Consider the following 19,669-nt stretch of genomic DNA (forward strand, 5'->3'; position numbering starts at 1 on the left):
CATCGCCCCACTTCTCCACCCGACATCTCCACGACGTCAGGATGGCGGACTACCTGCTCCACCACGGGCTGCAGAAGCTACTGATGCTCGTCGCTTTAACAAGGCGACTTGTGCGATTTGTTGATTTCTCGGTTTTTGCCTGCTCCGTGACGTCTTCTCCGTTTTTTGGTGTATTTCTGTGGCGGCGTTACAGCGCCACCTATAGGCCCGGCATACGTAATTTGTTGTGGTTTTCATGGTGTCGCGTGGACGCAGCTGGACGGAGCCTCTCTTAGCTGATGTGGTAAAAGTCAGACGGCGGTACATTCGCATTCAGGACCGTCCTCTTTGTTTTAATCTGGAAGGTGTGTCATCTTCTCTCGCGTCGTTCCAGCGTTCCGTCACACGTTAAAGGGAAGAAGCAGACCGAGGTTGGAGGGGTAAACTTCTCCTGCATCAGTCTTGATGAAGCCAGACCTCGTTCCTGCAGACGTTGGGCCCGGCCCGCCCGTCTGTCAGCGTTACCGCCAACAACAGTCGCCGCGTCAATCACCCCCCTAACGAGGCTCCTCAAGGTCACTCCTCTGGAGCGACACTCCAGCCCGCATAGCAACAACGAGCGTTAATTGCCTCGCTCTCTACCTCTCAGAGCACGACTGATGGCATTAATATGTTTATTTGTTGCTGTTGAGGACCTCCTCAACCCGGCGACCGGCTGGCGGGATGAATCGCTCTGCGGTCGTGACGAGTGGCGTAATGACTCACGCTCCCGTTTTACCGTTTGATGCATTCTGACTGTTATGTGTCTACACGGTGGATTTAGAGATTTAGCGTCGTCTGTCTAATGGCCTGAGAATATGACTCTTGCTGCTCTGCACTTGAAGTCGCACATATATCTCGCCACCCGCAGCGAGGTCCGGGAGATTACCCACAGTTCATTGCACGCCCGCCGAACCGCCGCCGCATTTTGGACGCATCTCTAAAAACGAGGGCTTTTTCTTTCCGTTCAGCATATTCTGCAATATGTGTAAAACGCCATTTTCTTTTACGACACATTGACTCGCCGGCAAAAATAAATTATTTCCAGGAGTAATTCAAGTGAAATATGTGACGTGTTCATGAAGACGACTCCCGATTCCTCTCGCCACATCCACGCTGCGTGTAAGAGGGGAGCGGCCGTCATGCACTCACTCGTTTATTGGAAATTTCTCACGAGGTCCAAATCTGAATACAGAAAATTAATCTAACTTTAAGATTAAACGCCTCAGTGGTCCTGACACGCCTAATGCATTTACTTAGAGTCTGTAAATAAATTACATTTTCTCTTATTAGTGTTTCAGTGATTAAAACATTAAAACTTGGCTTCCTAATGGTGCATTAAGTTAATGACCCGTGTTTGTTATTGAGGTGTAATGATTTCCACACCAGCGAGGAAAGGGTTAACCCAGTGCACGTGCACATACAGTACACACACACACACACACGCACACGTGTTTGTGTGTGTTTTTTTTTTTTTCTGCTGACGCCATTAGGAGATAATGACATGCACAGAACCTGCAAGTAATTCAGTTTGTCTCCACATCGAGCATTAATTAACAGAACCCAATTAAAAGCGGCCGAGCCACACCAATCGGGCTCACAAGGCAATTTGCATCCCAATCAATCTTTGAAATATTATTCATGTGTTGGTTTTTTTTTTTTTTTTTTTTCCCTCCTCTGTGCCTACACCCTATTAGAATAAACAAGAGGGAAACAAATGATAGGATATTGTTGTGGCAAACAATCATGCGTAGACAAACAAACAGTGAGGATGAATACGTTTATAAGAGCACGCAGCCGTGCATCTGAGAAGATCTATTTATTCAGTGTGGCTGTCAGACACGAGCTGCGACCCTGGAAAATTGGAGGTGTGTGTGTGTGTGTGTGTGTCAGTTTGAATAGGCCTGATTTGGTTTTTTTTTTGGGGGGGGGGGGGGGGAGATTCTCCACATTGTGGCACTTCTCCACTGTATTTCCTGTCCGATCCATCCATAACAAAACGCTCGGCGCTGTTTTCGGCTGCCAGCGCTACTCAATCTCACTTGTCTTGGCAATGTAGTCGCCCCTTCATAAAGTAGCAAATCAATAAGCAGTCTCTATTCCAGATCATGATTCAAACGGGCGTTTGTGTCCTCCCCTCTTTTGACATAAAGCAGCGGCGAGGGAAATGCATTTTACTGCGAATCGGGGGCCGGTGCAACATTTTAACGCTGAATGACTTCAGTATGCAGCAGCTGCCTCCCTGCTAGGCTTCTGTAACCTCTGCCAGAGAAATCAATGTTTTCCATCCTCCCTCCAGCCTCCGCTGCCAAGAAACCCTTTCCCTTCCTCAATCTTCACCTCCCACCCCCAACAGAGACGGCAGCGAATTTGACTTTAACACCCAGCTGCCATTAAAAATGCATTAAAGCATATTAAGGCATAATTAGATATTAGTCCCTAATCCATTGTAATTACACAGACGAAGCTCTTTTGGTTGAGAGAATAACTCGGCAGGGTGAATTAGTTAAACACGCCGTTTCCGACACCTGAGATGTAATCAGCGGTGAGAGATGTGATGACACAGGTAATCAAAAGAAAGAGGGCGAGTCACTTCTGTCGGAAACCACTGCATCACAACGTGGACGTTTAAAGCCTCTCAAAGGGCAAAACGCTCACTGAATGGAGGCAGACGCATCCGGCTGCTGAAGATTTGAATAGGGGGTGGAATATTTTAAACTCACCATCGCATCCAAATGGATCAAGAATTGATTCTGGAGTCACAACAAAACTGGTTCAAATACTGTATTTTCTGGACTATAAGTCACACCGGAGATTGAGGCTCTGTTTTACGTGACATTCCGAGTGATGATGCATCGTTTTGCCATTTTCGTTTCACAAAAGATAACGTAGTTCACATATTGGGCCACTAGGGGGTGGTGTTTTTTGTTATATATAGTGACATCTAGTGGTCACAGATGGTATGTACTGCTATCTTTTAATGTACGAGATTAGTCACTTCTTTATATAAGTAATCGGACCAAACCACTAAAACAAGTCTGATTTATTGTCCAAATAATGTGATTCGCCTGCCTTGAACATTGCGACATTACCATGTTGTCAACAACCAAGCAACGGTCAGAATCACTTCAATCGTCTTTCTTCCTCCTTTCCAATGCTTCCGCTGATCTTCATCAGCTGATCTTCATCAGCTGATCTTTACCACGTCTGCAGGCGTAAATCTATTGAGCTGCTGCCAATGCGAATGGCTGTTTATTTGCGTTGACAAGCTGCTCTGAGACACGCAGATGTTAAACTCCTGCTTTTTTAAATAAGAGTCTGAGATTTAGGCTAAAAATAACACCAACCCCATTATGCCCTTCCTCAGCTGCTCCTCCGGGTTCTGCTATAAGTATTCATCCACTCTGCTGGTTGGTTGGAAAACACCATATTTCATCAGGTTCGATTAAAAAAAAAAAAAAAAAAAAAGGAAAAGCCGGAGCAAATGAAACTACTTTTAATATCTGGGGAAAATGAATACCCAGCCTCACAATGCTCAGTGAAGAATGGTGTCGTCAGGCCTCGCTCTAAATTATTAATCGCCGGTAATATTATTGGTTTAATGAAGGGCGGCCGGGATCCAGCAGCTCACACTCCCTCCACTTCAGTTCTTTAAAGCTATTTCATCATCTTTCCACTTTGAAGAGCCGGGCAGCTCGCGTCGCTCTGGCTGTGAACTGCTCGTCCGCTGGACGCTCTCACGCCCGGGGGCGGGATGTATGGTTGAGTCTCAGACGCGTTTTCACTTGAAACGTTATCGTGTGAACGGGGCCTGTTAGAGCCCGGTGGGTAACAACCAGCCAAAATAAAGCAACGGCCCGAGTTGTTATAAAATATAATGTAATAAAACCCGACATGTAACAAACGTGTTGAGCCTGAAATGTAATAAAAAATTTAATAAAAGCCAAAATATTTCATCAATAATGTAACAAGATCCTGGGCTCACAACGTAAATACTTTAAATATTACTTTATGGGGCAAGCCAAATATTTGTCCCCTAATATTCTAACCCCTTGTTAGTTCTAAAAGTTTGGACTGTTTGTTTCTACATATATCTAGATACAGTTTGTGGTATTTATGTATTACTGCTGTTGCTTCTGTTCTCTATATACTGTAATCTGTTTCTCCATTCATCAGTACAAAATAATGGATTATGTAAATTATTGACTAATTCCGTTTTGGGTTTTATTAAATTTCTTTAAATTACATTTTGGGTTTTATTAAATTTCTTTAAATTACATTTCAGGTTTTATTACAGTATATCTTTGACAACCAAAACCAAAACAAAAGATCAGTTTGTCCTCATGACAGTCATGCGTACCTTCAGACCTACCAGAGGGCAGAAAGTTACTCCTGATACTTTAATTATTACATGGAGAAAAAAACACAGCAGCCTCGTCCGAGTCTGGACTCGAACCGGAGATACCTCAATGTGCGGCAGGCGTGCTAAACACTGCACATCATGATCTTTGCAAGAAAATGAGAGTTTGAGGGACAGTTGTGATCAACCTTCCTCAGCTGCCAGAATTCTGGGTCTCGCATCGATTTCAACTTTTTAATTCGATCCGTCTGGCAGGTTTCTGCCGTTACACTTCGCTTTCATGAACTCTGTTGCTGGAGAATGTGTGTGAACACGTCCGGGCGTGGTTTCTGTAGCAAACACAGAATAAAGCTTTATAATACCAGCTCGCTGCGTTGCAACACGTCCAACGGAGACGGCAAGGTCACGTACTGATGCTTCATCAGTCAAAACGCACTAAATGTTACTGCCATGAGTTTTGTGAAGCAATGGAGTTTTAAAGTGAGTCGGTTCCCTGGGGGGGGGGGGGGGGGTTACAGCGATGTAAAGAATAACAAGGAAAAAATGGTTCCTTTTAACTTTTGAGACGAAATAACAGTTAATAAGAGTTACTTGTAAAAAAACAAACCCTATTGTCTATTTTTATTGGTTTTAATCAGATTTTTCTGTACAACTGGTTCACATGATGCTATAAACTAACATGTAAAGGCAATTAATGATGTTGTGAATGATGAACACGTTTTCCTCCATGTTTCTTCAGTTGGTCCTCGTCGACGCCGAAGACGAAAAAAGACACTTTGCAATTTAATTCCTGTTCATTTCTTGAACAATATCTTTGTTTTCTATCCGTTTCAATAAAACAGCAGCAATGTAGAGTTTGAGTGTGTTTATGATGTGGCTCAGGTTGAAATATATTAAATAGAAATGCAGTTTATCCGTGGCTCAGGGACACGTCTGACTGGAAACATAGAGTTGCATGATAACATCGCTCCTGCTCACGTTTCTTTCAAGAGGCTCCAATCTGGCCAAACCACCGTCTGGGACATTTTGCACCAGAAAGTTTCATTAAAATCGACTTCACGTTGAGATTAGAGTCATTTTCTGTCGTAATTGTTGTGAAAACGAAGTGAAATGTATTTGACACCCCTGTTCTAAAATCAAGTTAATTTAATTTCTGTCCAGTAATAAAACAGAAATATAACATTAAAAAAAAAACACCTACTTCCTGTGAGACCTACGTCACCATTCTGCTTCATCACACCTCAATGCGAATTCATCCTTGGCCTCACAATTTGTATGAAATTCACATCAGGCCATCTCTTAATTTGTGCTTTGTAAATTGTGGAATTCAAAAAATGGATTTTAGTATTTTTCCTCTCAAAATCCCTCTTTCTCATGCACCTGTATTGTGATTTGCATAACAAAGAAAAGCTTTTAATCTGAAGGTTGTGATGGCTCTGTTTTACTGGTCTGGCCCAGTCGAGACGAAATTGTAACTGAAAAGTGTTTGTCAGCTCTGCTGTAAGAGAAAACCTCAGTCAAGTCACAACAGACCCGTTAAAACACGGAGATGTCCTCCACGTCGGTTAGCGTGTTCACATCACACACCTCCCACAACGGCCGCGGGAATCCTGCTGGCTAGCTCCGTGGAGCGACGAGGGGACGATGGAGGCGGCTTGGTGTGTGTGTGTGTGTGTGTGTTTGTGTGTTTGTGTGTGTGGCTGGACCGTCTTCATCACTCAGACAGGAGCCGGCTCCCCGCGGGACGCTAACGGCCTTCTCCTGCCTCCGTCGGGCAGCTATTAGCATTAGCATGAGATCAGAGGCAGTCAGTGTCTGCGGCCGCCTTTTAGCTTCGGGGCCTACAAGCAACCCCCCGCCTGAGACGATCAGTCACTGTTTACTTAAAGGACCTCAAGCTGCGTGGCGGCGCGGCGGAGACGACCGCTGAAGGACGTGCCGACGTTTTGTCGTTGTCAGCGAGTTGAGGTGGCGGGATTGCAAATGGCAGCCAGGGGTATCCTCGCTCCGCCAGCCCGGCCGCGGCCACGTTCATCCAGACGACACACGGTGTGGGCGCACAGCTGAACGGGAGATTTTGAGAAATGTGTGTGTCTTTGTGAGCGGCGTGGATGATTCACCTGCGGAGGAGTCGTGGCGGATCTACATTGTTGCTCCGTATCGCCGGCTTCCAGCTCGGCTGCCAAAAAATGTCAAGGTGCCATTTTTGAGGCCGGAGGGCGAGGAGGGAAAGGAGCGTTAATTTGCCGCCTTTGTGCTCCTGTCCTGAATCATGGCCACACACACACACACACACACACACACACACACACACACACACACACACACACGGCCATAATTGGCATAGCGTTTTCAGCTCCACCTGCAAAACTAAGCATGCTCCTGCAGGGTGTGTGTGTGTGTGTGTGTGTGTGTGTGTGTGTGTGTGTGTGTGTGTGTGTGTGTGTGTGTGTGTGTGTGTGTGTGTGTGTGTGTGTGTGTGTGTGTGTGTGTGTGTGTGTGTGTGTGTGTGTGTGTGTGTGTGTGTGTGTGTGTGTGTGTGTGTGTGTGTGTGTGTGTGTGTGTGTGTGTGTGTGTGTGTGGCTGAAGCAGATGAATCTGCAGCTATATAGTCTGGCATAGCCGACCACTTTGATGAATGTGAGCTTAAAGTGAATCTGTACACACACACACACACACACACACACACACACACACACACACACACACACACCTCTCATTAATCGAACTCCCCGGACAATGTGTTTGTTCACACATCAGTGTGCTGCTGTAAAATATGTGTACAACACGTGCACCTATATTTAGTTTACGTGTGAAGAAACATTCATTACAACACAGAGCAACATAAATTGTTCAGGGTTGTTGGCGCATGAGGCCCGGGTAATAAAATCCAGTGCAGGTGGAATAAAGAGGGGGAACATTTAAAGAACGGTGAAAGCTCTGCACAGAAAACCGGGTAAAATATTCTATACGTCTTTCCAGGAGGTCGGGAGACGCATGAGAGACGACTGAGCTGCACAACTCGGTGTCCATTTATGGCCTCTTAGTCGCCTCCGACTGGCCAACATCATAAATGTCAAGTTATTCATCGTATAATTTTTAATGAAGTCCATTAAAAATGAACATTATTGGAATGCGCATGTGCATTTTTTTCACAAATACATTTAGAAAAATATGCAGATTGCATTATTTATAGGTTAATACATTCAAGATCGAGATGCGTCCTGGACTAAAGTGTCTCTTGCAGTTACGCTGGCTGATATGAGAATTACATTATTCACTCAGGACTTTTTTGGAACTGTATTTTCAAATTTCACTGGTGGCTTCATGTTGAGATTATAGTCATTTTATGTAGTCGTTGTTTGGTTTTGCAAAATGTTCATCACATATATTCTGCACTGCAACAAACAAAAACTTTAAATTTAAATTGAATTACATTGAAATTCACCATTTGACAGGTTTTAACACACATTATCTTAATCTGTGCTAAATAATTGTCAATGTGTACATATTAGTATTTTTCCAATGTAATGACCTTGTTCTCGTGCACATATTCTGTGATTGGCATAAATGAAATGTCGCTCCTGTCTGTTATAGGCCCTCTCCACTTTTTAACACATTTATATAAATCACTGAACTCTGACAACTTTTCATAAGAATGTTATTGAAGTTGAATCATCACTGGTGGTTTTCCATTAATAAACAAAGTACAGTCGAGTAAATGTCCCATACATGTGACTGCATAGCTGAAGTACTGCTGCTATTCAATAAGTAATGCTGCAGTGTATAGTTCCGGATGAAACTAGCAGGAATGTGTTCTTATATGACTTACATACTTTGAATATACATCCTGGGTTTGGTGACTTAGCGTATTTGCATGTAAGGAGGAGTCACCTTTTGTTTGTGCTGGAAACAGTCAGATCTGGCATCCCTGGTGTCGTATCCATAGTCTGTGCTCGGCGTGACATTCCGCCTTCTTCTGGGCATGCGGTCACTCTGGGGTCGGGCATTCGGGCATGCGGTCACTCTGGGGTCGGGCATGCGGGCATGCGGTCACTCTGGGGTCGGGCATGCGGTCACTCTGGGGTCGGGCATGCAGTCACTCTGGGGTCGGGTAACGTTCACACTGCAGTCTGATGGACGTCGAGTTGAATTTGTAATATGAAGGAAAACAAACAAAGAAATCGGATCTCAGCAAAAAATCTTAGCCAAGACCTGCAGTGTGAACGTTCTGAGTCCCTGTGACATCATCGCACTGTTGTCTTTCAGCAATGAAACACTTTGCAGACACGGTATTGTTCAGTAAACATGGAGACACGGCGAGACAAAGCTTCATTACTTTCTTGTTTCTGGCCTCCTGCAAAGCTGATTCTCCATCCTGCTGCTGCCAGATGTTCATCTTCTCTTCAAGCGCCTCTTCCTCTTGCCTCGTTTATTTCTTCTTGACCAATTTCCTCCTCCTCCTCCTCCTCCTCCTCCTCCTGCTCCTCCGCCATGCTACGCTGCACAGCGTATTAATTGCAGTATGAAAACTTCCCAGCTGAGACTCGGTGGGATTGTCGGAGCCAATGAGTCAGAACTGCCGGAGAGGAGAGCGAAAGCTTGGACTCGTCACAGGAGTCCAAGCTTTCGCCGTGGCCGTGTTCACTCCGCCCGCCTCCCGGACTCGTTGGCAGATAACAAGTCTGATTTAATATAACCTCAGTGGTGAGGTTTCCAGCGAATTAAACATTCATGCGTTGTAATGATCAATACATGCAAGGTTTCATCAGCCTTAATGTTGTGAGCGTCGTCCAGGGGAGTCGTTCATATTATCAATAAGCAATTTGGTGCGACTCGCATAGTAAAGTTAGATTTTCCATCACAGGATGATGTCAAATTTAAAGATATATTTGTCTTTTTCCCCCAGCAAACCACGTTCCAGTTTCAACCAATGGCTGTAGAGATTCTGGTTTTATGGACTCTGGTGATTTAGGTTGTTCTGCCCTTTGGATTTGAAGTGAAACGTTCACGGTGAGTTAATGATCAGTGGGTTGTTCTGGTCTTATAAAACATTATTACAAGACTAATGCCGATAAAGAAAGCCTTCGTACCTCAGAACATGTCATAAACATGTCATGAAGATTCATCCCGATTCATGAAAGTTTAGAGACGGTTGGATGGAGCAGTGGTTTTCAACACGAGGCTCGGGACCCACTGGAGGGGTCGCCAGGATCTCCATCACACCCGAGTCCTCCATTATAAGAGTTGCTGGTTTGATTCTCCATCTTGCCCTGGCCATGTGTGGACATGTCCGACTGGATGCAAGTCAAGATTTTTGAACTTGACCTTTGCTTTCATGTTGAGTTTAGCTTCACTGTAACGTTTTGAAAAATCAAAGATGGACGGAGTCCGCAGCCCGTCTTGAGCTTTTCAAGATTTCACGTTGAGACGTGAACCTTTTGTTGTGTTTTGGTGGTTAGATTCCACAATAAAGGCATCCAGAGACACAGAAGACACAGCGATTTGATAAAGCTCGGACTCTTGTCTCCGTGGGAACGTGAAACACAACTTTTGTGAAACGCTGCCACTGTGCATGTGCACCACGGCACATCCAGAGAGTCATGACAGCCAGTCCTTATCCTCCTGGGACTTGGTAGTTTTATTTTGACAGTCACTGTAATAACAGTCCAACTTGGTCGTCTGCCCACTAGAACGTCTGTGTTCTCCGGTCGTTAATGTTGAGAGCGTGTTGTCCTCTGAGTGTGTTTGTGTGCTTTCATTACATAAACGATGGATTTTCACATTAATCGTCGTGCAAACGGGACCTTGGATAATAATCTTGGGGGTTTTCCTCTTTGAAGCAGGTTGCAGAACGTTTTCACGCCGCGTCCGAGGAAAGACCTCAACACCTTGATAAACAATCCCAGAGATGTAGAAAGATGTTGCCTGATCCATGTGGTCGGCGCATCTGCTCTTATTTAAGATCCACATCGCTGAAGCGGAGACGGTGAACCTCGGTTGCCATGCCGATCTATCTTTGGTTCCAGGATCAGGTGCCGAGAGACGGTTGGTCAATATTTATAGACTCATAACAGCATGCTTTATGTGCACGTCGCTTATCTCCGTGTCAATTTGTACGTCCCCCACCCCCCCCCCCCCCCTCCCCCCACCGCACTCGACCCTGCCTTCGATCGGCGAGGGCGCCCTCCCGCTTCCACCTCACTAATCTTCGTCTTTCCAGCTCCACATTTATTGTGCTCCTCTTACTCGGGAGCTTTTATGACTCGACTTTGCTCCGCCGTCGACTTTCAGTAGCGTCTTGACTGCGGTTGGCATCCCACCTCCAACCGGCGGAGACGTTCTTCTGTCGGGGCGGGAGGGAAAATGGCCTCAACGCAGTCCGACGTCACAGCATTAACACTTAAGGGCACTTAGCTTAACCAGCCCCCGAGCACAGAGGCGGCGGCGTGGGGCTCGACTCGGCTTAAATATTTTCTATAGATTGTCCAAACAAGTGGAGGGAGATGAGAATACAAAGCGTGTGTCTCTCTCTCAATCAATCCAGCTTCATTTGTACAGCAGCGTTCAGACGGCTTCAGGGATGAACGACGAAGTGATAATAGGAGGAAACGAGGAAGAGGAAGGAGCAACAAAAACAATGACAATGAGACATTAAAGGTATACAGAGATAATTGGAATAATGTGGGAAAAAAAACTGAACAAGTATTTATTTATTTATTTATTTAAACAAATGATTTGTGAAGCAAATACTTAAATATCAAGATTGGTTTCATGTTTTTGTAGCATTTATTAAAAATGCATCAACGCTGTTGTGTTTGGTTCCTTTGCTTTACAGAAAGATTTCTAGGGTTTGGTTTATAAATGAGTAACTTTTTGAGGCAGTCTCAGCTTTCTATGCACACGTACAGCACAATACGTGGTAATCCATATGTTGCATGTTTGTTTGCTTACTTCTGACGGCGAGCATGAAACGAGGACAATAAAAGAAACCACGGCAGAACCTCGAACTTGTGAAGACTAATTAGTCTTACTATTTCTATTTCTATCATCATCCTATCTGCTCACATGTTACAAAGGCTCTCGTAACAAGCGATAATAATTAGCCCATGCTCAACACGCCTTGCTCGATCAGCAGCCCAAATCCCCCCGTAGAAGCTGATTGGATGATTAAATTATGGATTTTATACAAGGATTTGCAATTAAAAGGAGAGCAGTGAGAGATTCTCCGCTCTGGGGATATACAGCCGTGATATTTATGCAAAGGAAGATCTACTTCACATCCAGTTGTGCTTAATTGGACGTCTCAGACTGACTGACGGTCACATAATAGGCAACGACTCGGGGACTGTTTGTTTATATGTTTGCATATAGGAGACAGCGTTGCAGCCTTGAAGGGCTTCAGGAATCTCCACATGCGTCACGTGGTTTGTGCAGCAGTAACATTTTGTCGGTGTGTTCTTCTTTCACTGACATAAATGTTTTACCGCCTTCTTGTTTTTTTTAAGGCCTCCATCTGTCCGTTGCTGGGCTTTCTGAGCCTTTTCATTCTGGTTGTTTCTTGTTTTTCAGGGCGGGCTCTGATGAGATTGACCGACAGAAAGCTGGAGAGAATGGGGATCATGCACGAAGTCCAAAGGCAGCACATCCTGCAGCAGGTCCTGCAGCTCCGTGTCCGGGAGGAGGTCAGGACCCTTCAGCTCCTCACACAAGGTAAAGCACAACCGCTCCGCCTTTAGAAACCACATTATTCACCAACACGTTGCACAAACGACCTGGACTTCCACTTCAGAGTGGTTACCGTATTATCTGGACTATACATCTACTTCCTTTAGTTGTTTGGCTGCCGTTGCGACTTGTAGTAAGAAAACACTTATGATCCATACTATGTGTGACCACTAGGTGTCACTGTATGACAACAGAACTCTTCTGCAATACCGCAGAGAAAAATATTATATTTAATTGTTCATACTACTCAGATTCAAAGTGTGTTTTTTATCTTGTTTTCTCTTGTTGAATGTGGCGCCACTGTTAATATTTCAACCCTCTGATATTCTGGAGGGGTATTTACCATATTTTCCAGACTATAATTTGCACTTTTTATTGTTGGTTTACATGAAGGAGGGACTGAGATGCCTATATGTCAAAATGTGCGATACATTCATTGATTTATTTTTGTTCCTGTCATGAAAGCAAAAATTGTGCACCATAAATTATCATATAAACACCCCCATGATTGGAAAGGAAAAGAAAATGTCATATTTCGCTGCACATAACTTCATAATAATAATAAAAACTATATAACTATATAACTATATATATAGTTGTATAATGAGTACTACCAGTGACCAGTAGATGTCACTGCATGACAAAGGAAAGCTGCTACAGTGCCACAGAAAAACTTCACTTACTATTGTATTTTACTGACAAGAAAAGAAAAATGTCTCCAAACAGAAAATAGATACAAAAAACAGACTAATAATAAGAGTTGTTGTTTATATAGATTGTATTTGTAATGCATTATTTTTACTTTGCAATATCAAAGGGATACAGAAGTTCAGAAAAACATGTAGAAAATGTGTTTTAAACACCAGTGACTCGTGTTTTTTTTTCTTCTTTATGATTGTTTTTTGAGAGATGTGATTTATATTCTCGAGAATGTAGTAATCCTGTTTAACATAAAGCCTGATTCAGTCGATGATCTCTTTGTTGTAAATTTTTCTTGACATTAGATCCGATACCACTGAAAAGCCTGTTAATTTCCTCTCTATGTGGTGCCACACATGTAGGGAAGGTTTATTTGCGAGATGAGTAGTAAATGTTTGTGTTGCGTGCTTGAAAAATGTGTGAAATTCTCTCTGCCAATGCCAATTTATTTATTTTTCTTGGATTTTGACTTGTTTGGTGGATTGAAGTTTCAAAAAAACAACAGCTGGCGCCATCTTTTCGAGCTCCGAACCAACTTGGATGTTGTGGGTCAGTCGACCAGACCACATATATTTAATGTGGTTTGAGAGTTAAAGGCAAAACAAAACTGTTTTGTGGATTTGATGAGAAAAAGAAGCAACTCAGCTTCCCTCCTCATAACAAAAACAAACATGTTCTCTACACCATTTCAAATGAAAAAACATCCGTGAAGTTAAAGTCAAGGAGCAGAGAGATAATCTTCCGCACACAAATTCCCATAGATTATATATATATCTTCTAACACCCGTCATCATGTAACACAAGTCATATAATCGAAAAGGAAAGTATTACAAGAATAGCTTCGCATGTAATTTATTCTCGATGAAACAATTTGTTGACGCGGCCCACTGTGTCCATGTCTCTCCTTTGGAAATGCTCATCAGAGTAAGACCAACAAGTCACATCCTGGCACATATTCCCATCATTCACAGAGCGGCGTTCATGCACACGCCATCTGTAACCATGGCGACCGCTGCATGTTTTAAAATCCCACAGGAAGCCATGAATCAGACGGGATTGTGTAACGAGCGGGAAGGACAAACCGTCTCTTCTGGTGTCTTCTGGTGCGATCGCTCACGTGCAAAAAGAGACATAACTTCATTATAGTAAAGCATAAATGGACATAAACAACTAAAAATCCTAAAATACTCATCTACTTCTGGAGATTTTTCTTTGTGATGCATACGAATGTGATCGCCACATTCTGCTGGAACTCTGATCTGATGTTTGTGCCTGTTGTTGCAGGTAGTTGTTTCCGCTCTTGCATTGCACAAGCGGTGCTTAAATGTAATTCATTTCTTTCTGTCACTTTAAGGATTACTTCTCTTCTACGCCTTTTAGAATAGTGACGCTTCACCCGGCTCCTGCGTTTACAAGATGAGAGCAAACTTTCAAAAAGCATTTTACAACAAAGGTAGAAATCAGTTCACTGGTTTCTGTTTGGAGTCACTGAGATTCTCAGCTGCACAGGTCGGCCACTGATTTCTGGGGATAAGGACTTCTGAGGTTGTGCATCAAGGTTGTTCCACCACATACTGTATTTCCAGGGAGTCTAAAGAGTCTGCGTCCCGAACGCAGGGCGTTTATCTCGGCAATATGTGGAGGTGTGATTTCACTCCAACACAGGCAGGAGTATAATCAGCGCTGGCACACAGACAGAAGAACAAATAGCTTCACCATTTTGCAAGAAGGCTGTTTGTACTATAAATACTCTAAAATTGGACGGAGCGGTATTTAGATTTTAGGCAGGAATTAGTAAGCTTGAAACAAATATATCTCCTCTCACATAGTATGAATTGATCACATATCCTGATGGGAGGTAGAGAGATACTCGGGGGGGGGGGGGGGGGGGGGGGTGTTCCCAGCATGATGGTGCTTCTTTAAAAAGTGCTTCTTTAAACATGTTTGAGAGACGACTGCATTGAGACTAATTAAATAAGCTTCAGAGGCGTCAAACACGTGTTTGCTCAGGGGGAATTTGGAATGGGAACCGTTCACATTTGAACCGATACCTGGGAATCGATACCGGTACTCAACACTACACATTTTCATACTTTGATGCTTCTAATAAATGTTCATTTGATTCATTGTAAAATCTCAAAACTTTTCAATTTCAACACATTTATTTCTCATCATGTAAACTTTAACAAATACATCAGAACAACAGCAAACTGCTTGTATTGTCACGTGAAAACCCTGAACTACAACTATGTAGTGTTACTCTTTAACATTGTGATGGCAGATCTGTGATGGTAGAGCTGTAAATCTATGATGGTAGAGCTGTAGATCTGTGATGGTAGATCTGAAGCTCTGTGATGATAGATCTGTGATGGTAGAGCTGTAGAAATGTGATGGTAGAGCTGAAGATCTGTGATGACAGATCTGTGATGGTAGAACTGTAAATCTGTGATGGCAGAGCTGTAGATCTGTGATGGTAGATTTGAAGATCTGTGATGACAGATCTGTGATGGTAGAGCTGAAGAAATGTGATGGTAGAGCTGAAGATCTGTGATGACAGATCTGTGATGGTAGATCTGTAAATCTGTGATGGTAGAGCTGTAGATCTGTGATGGTAGATCTGAAGATGTCACATTGTGCACTCGTGGTTCTAGTGCTGAACCAGGAGCTTCCTCAGATTAGACGTTTTCCCGCCGCTGGCCTCGCACTTCGCATCACAAATATTACAGTAATCTGCGTCACATTTTGAAAACCATAGCCTCTCGAGCGGTTTCTCTCCACCATGCTTGCTTTGTTGTCTGAATAATCAGTACTCAGTAGTACCGACAGAATTCAGTTAAACAAACAGCTCAATTTCATCTTCGGTGGTGTGTACCGGTAAAATCCTCTGTATTTCATTGTTGTAAGCTTTAGTGTGGTTTTATGTAAAAGCACTTTGTAACTGAGTTTTGAAAAGTGCTATTATTATTAATATTATTATTAAAATAGTGCAAGAATAACCTTTAACTGTAAAGTTTTTCTTTGCTGTGGCACAGAGTACACATGATGAAAATGTCTATATTTTCACAACAACTACTCTGGAAAATGATCTCAACACAAAGCCAATTTTAATGAAACCTTCTGCTGCAAAAAGTCCAAAATATCCCCAAAGTCAATGTTTCCTCTGAAATGTTTTACATTTTCTTGGCATTTTGGCCAGATAAGAGCCTCTTTGGACCAGTTTGGTCCACGGGCCTTATGTTTGAAACGCCTGATTTAAGAGAATGATAATGGTTAAATTTATAAAAGCTTTTACGCTGTTTATTAAAACTTGTAAAAGATTATGACTGGAGAATATGAACTCGTAACGGAATTCCAAATTTGTAGTGCATAAAAACAGAAAGCAGCTTGAAATGGAGATATATAAAATGCAGCAAAACAAAAATATATTTGACATGTACAACCCCGGATAGATGATCGGAGCCAGAAGAAGAAAAGAAACAAATAGTGATAAAAGCATTGAGCATTGCTCTTCAACCCCCCCCCCCCCACACACACACACACACACACACACACACACACCCCCACACCCCTTCGTCGGCCTCCCTTGTCTTCCTCAGCATCTTCCCTCCGTCAGCTTCCCTGCATCAGCTGCCGTCTGCTCAGACTCTTAAACAGAACTTTGCCGCAGGGCCCCTCAAACAAATTCCAGAGATCTTTGTCACTCTGTGAGAAAATTCTTGGAAAACATTTTGAGTGTAGTAAATCAACCCCCCCCCCCCCAAAACTCCACCCCACCGCCCCCAACCCCCCCACCCTGAGTTTGGTCCCCCAGAAAGTAGAAAACAGAGAGAAAGAACGAGGGAGGCAGAGGGAGGAGAGTTTAGTGATGGCACTCGCTCAAGGCTGCTTTTAGTTTCCTCTGGCTTTGTTGCTTTTGGTCTTCCTCACTCCTCTTCCTCCTCCTCATTTGCTGTCTCCCATCATTCCACCTTCCGACTCGTTACCTGTGGCCATCAGGTAGAACTTATCAGGGCTGTGATTCTTTGAAAATGCTTGCACACTTTTTCTGAATTCATATCCAGTTTTTTCACAGTAGAGATTCTGTAAATTTTGAATTTGCTGCGCAGGTAAACAGAATTTATCGCTATTCAGTTGGTCTTTTGCGAACTTAGTATTGTGACTAGTGTCAATGTGATGACGATGAATTTTGAGCTGCAATTTTTACCAAAGAAACTCCAAATTACAAACCAGCTGCGTGTACGTTTGACTGATGTACGACAATGTTCCTGCTTAAAAACCTCCAACGAATTGAAATAAATGCTCAGCTTGAATATGAATGTGCATTAAAGGGAAGTGTGGAGTTTCAGCTGAGGTAAAAGAACCCGGGCCTCATTTTAAATAGCTGCTATAGCTCTGTTAAAGAATAAGAGACATTCAGAGGGAGGGAGGGAGGGAGAGAAAGAGTATTTATGTGGAGAGAGAGGGTGCAGAGGAGAGAGTCAAAGTGATGGAGGTACACAAAGAGAGCAGGCGAGAGAGCGAGGTGTTGTAATTACTGCAGTGTACCCAGACAGAATTAGCTCAACGGACAGTGATTAACCTTTAAGGCTGGCTGGGCCATGGGAGGGAAATAATTAGATTTTCTCTCTCTCTCTCTCTCGCTCTCGCTCGCTCTCTCTCTCTCTCTCTCTCTCTCTCTCTCTCTCTCTGACCTCATTGTGCCAAGGTCAAGTCAATAGCTTAATAACAGGTATTGCACCATCACTGTTTAACCAGAGTTTCTTTACATGCATCAAACCAGGGAGTCGGATAACGTTACAGTATAGAGCCGTGGTGTCAAACACGAAGCCCGTGGGAGAAAACCCGGCCTGCAAGAGGCTCTAATCCGGCCAAACCACCAAGCCAACTGTAAACATTTCAAAGGAACCATTGATTTTTAAACAAACCCACCATTGAGACCTGAGCTGAGATATCAGTGATGCTAACATCACTGCTATCAACTCAAAACACATCTTTTAAAAAGTGCATATTATTCCCTCTGACGCCAATCGCCCCGTGTCCTGTGTAGTTTTTTACTGTTTTTTAATGCACTTTTGTAAAATGTGTGATTGTATGGCATGGTTTTAGGCAGAAATCTGTGTTTTAGGTGTCCATTCAAAAATGGGATGGGGCGGGGGTCATGCAACAATTTTCTGGGGACATTTCATTGTATTTTGCCCCAGAAAGGTTCATTGAAATTAAAAAAAAAGAATGACTATTTCAACAACACATCATCAGTAGAGTAAAACGAAGCCGGCTCCCGGCGGCCTGGACACACCTCGCTCTCCCTGTTAGTGGCTGAACAATCCAGATGAAACACATCAAAGTGGCAGTAAAACCTCAGATCATTTTGTTTCAATCAATTTTAACCTCTTTTTAAGAAAAATGTTACTGGTATAGAATTCTCTGCTGGAATAATCAAGTAATACTAATGAAGCAAATAAGTATTTAACCTTCACTGTGGGGGAGCCAGGTGGGATTCTCTGGAAAGACGTCCGTAAAATCTAAACGTTGCAGTTTAAAGGCGTCGTATTATCCAATTTTTTAATACTTTCACTTCGTCTCGTTGGTCCAAAAATGTTGTTTTCAAAGTTTCCAGCTCCTCCTTGATTTTCCTCATTTGAATATTGGATCATAGGAGCTGCATTCAGAATCTGCTGTGTCTGTGTGAGCTGGACTGGCTCCGCCCACACATGCCCATCTTGGGAAGAGGAGGAAGTACTTCCTCTGGTGGTGCCATGTGCCAGAGCAGAGCTGCCTAATTGTGGGAGGAGTCAAAGGGAGGGCCTACCTTGATTGTGATTGGCTAAACCCCCGATGACACTATATAGGGTTTGATTTCTGATTGGCTGGTTGGAGCAACACACTTTTTAAAACCTGGAACAAGCCAGGGACAGAGAGGACAGACTGTCTTCACTTCTGGGACGTCAGTCCAGGTATGGGGACGAGTAGTACTGCTGGAGAACCTCTAGGAAGTGAAGTTTACATAATATGAGATCTTTAAATCCCAGGGGACAAAAGAAAAACACAAACTAATCTACATTTGATATTTGAAAGAAACCAAGAGCTTAAAGATCTTTTATAATATGTCAGAATATTGTATAAACTTTCCAGGAGGTCTTTGGCAATAAAGATTTTTGTTGGAGGGTTGAAGGGTGAACACGCTCAGTGAGCCGAGGCGGGAGAGGCTAAATCTACGTTTTGTTTTATATATCTTATTTTGAGGCAGTGTGGAAGCTGTCCATATGTCACAGAAATGTAGTTTCTATCAGTTTGAGAACACTTGTCAAACACTTCAGGATGCAGGAAATGAACAGAAGATAAAATCAACGACAGAAAGAGAGAGAGAGAGAAACATTTCTAAAAATGTCCACACATAAAAACAAGTCCAATATGAAGGGTGAGGATGTTTAATAAAAGATCGATACGGTGAAGGAAAGCAATAAAAGTGGGTTTTCTGAAGTGATTTCAAACGTGACACTGTCAAGACTCGGTCAAGTTTAACAACATTTTAGCTTTTAAGTTGGATGAACTTCATTTTTTCATCTTTTTTTATGTGCATCACACTACAATTAGTTCATATTTAAAGATTAGAATAGTTATTAAAAACACTGATTGGTGCACATTGAACCTTTGATGCCTTGATTACATGACGCCGGTGCAGGTTTGAGTTATTTTGTTATTTGGTGTCCGTTTGGATTCGGTACTTTAGAATTGATACTTAGTTTATTTTTGAAAAGTTGTCAAAACAATTTTTCCAATAAAAGTCTCTTCACTTGTTTTTTGACAGCGACACCACATGGTTTGATTGTAATCAGAGTATCAGAGATAATGAGTCATTTCATG

General features: G+C 43.0%; 1 protein-coding gene across 1 annotated transcript in view; it reads left to right on the forward strand.

The window, feature by feature from the left end:
- Positions 1–19,669, forward strand: part of samd12 (sterile alpha motif domain containing 12) — a 112,208-nt gene that overhangs the window by 30,713 nt on the left and 61,826 nt on the right. Inside the window, exon 4 of the mRNA XM_080485675.1 lies at positions 11,951–12,091. Coding sequence (XP_080341801.1) covers positions 11,951–12,091 — 141 coding nt within the window. The remainder of the gene's footprint in view (positions 1–11,950; positions 12,092–19,669) is intronic.

Source organism: Lipophrys pholis, assembly GCF_963383615.2.
Source record: "Lipophrys pholis genome assembly, chromosome: 17".
NCBI classification, from domain to species: Eukaryota; Metazoa; Chordata; class Actinopteri; order Blenniiformes; family Blenniidae; genus Lipophrys; species Lipophrys pholis.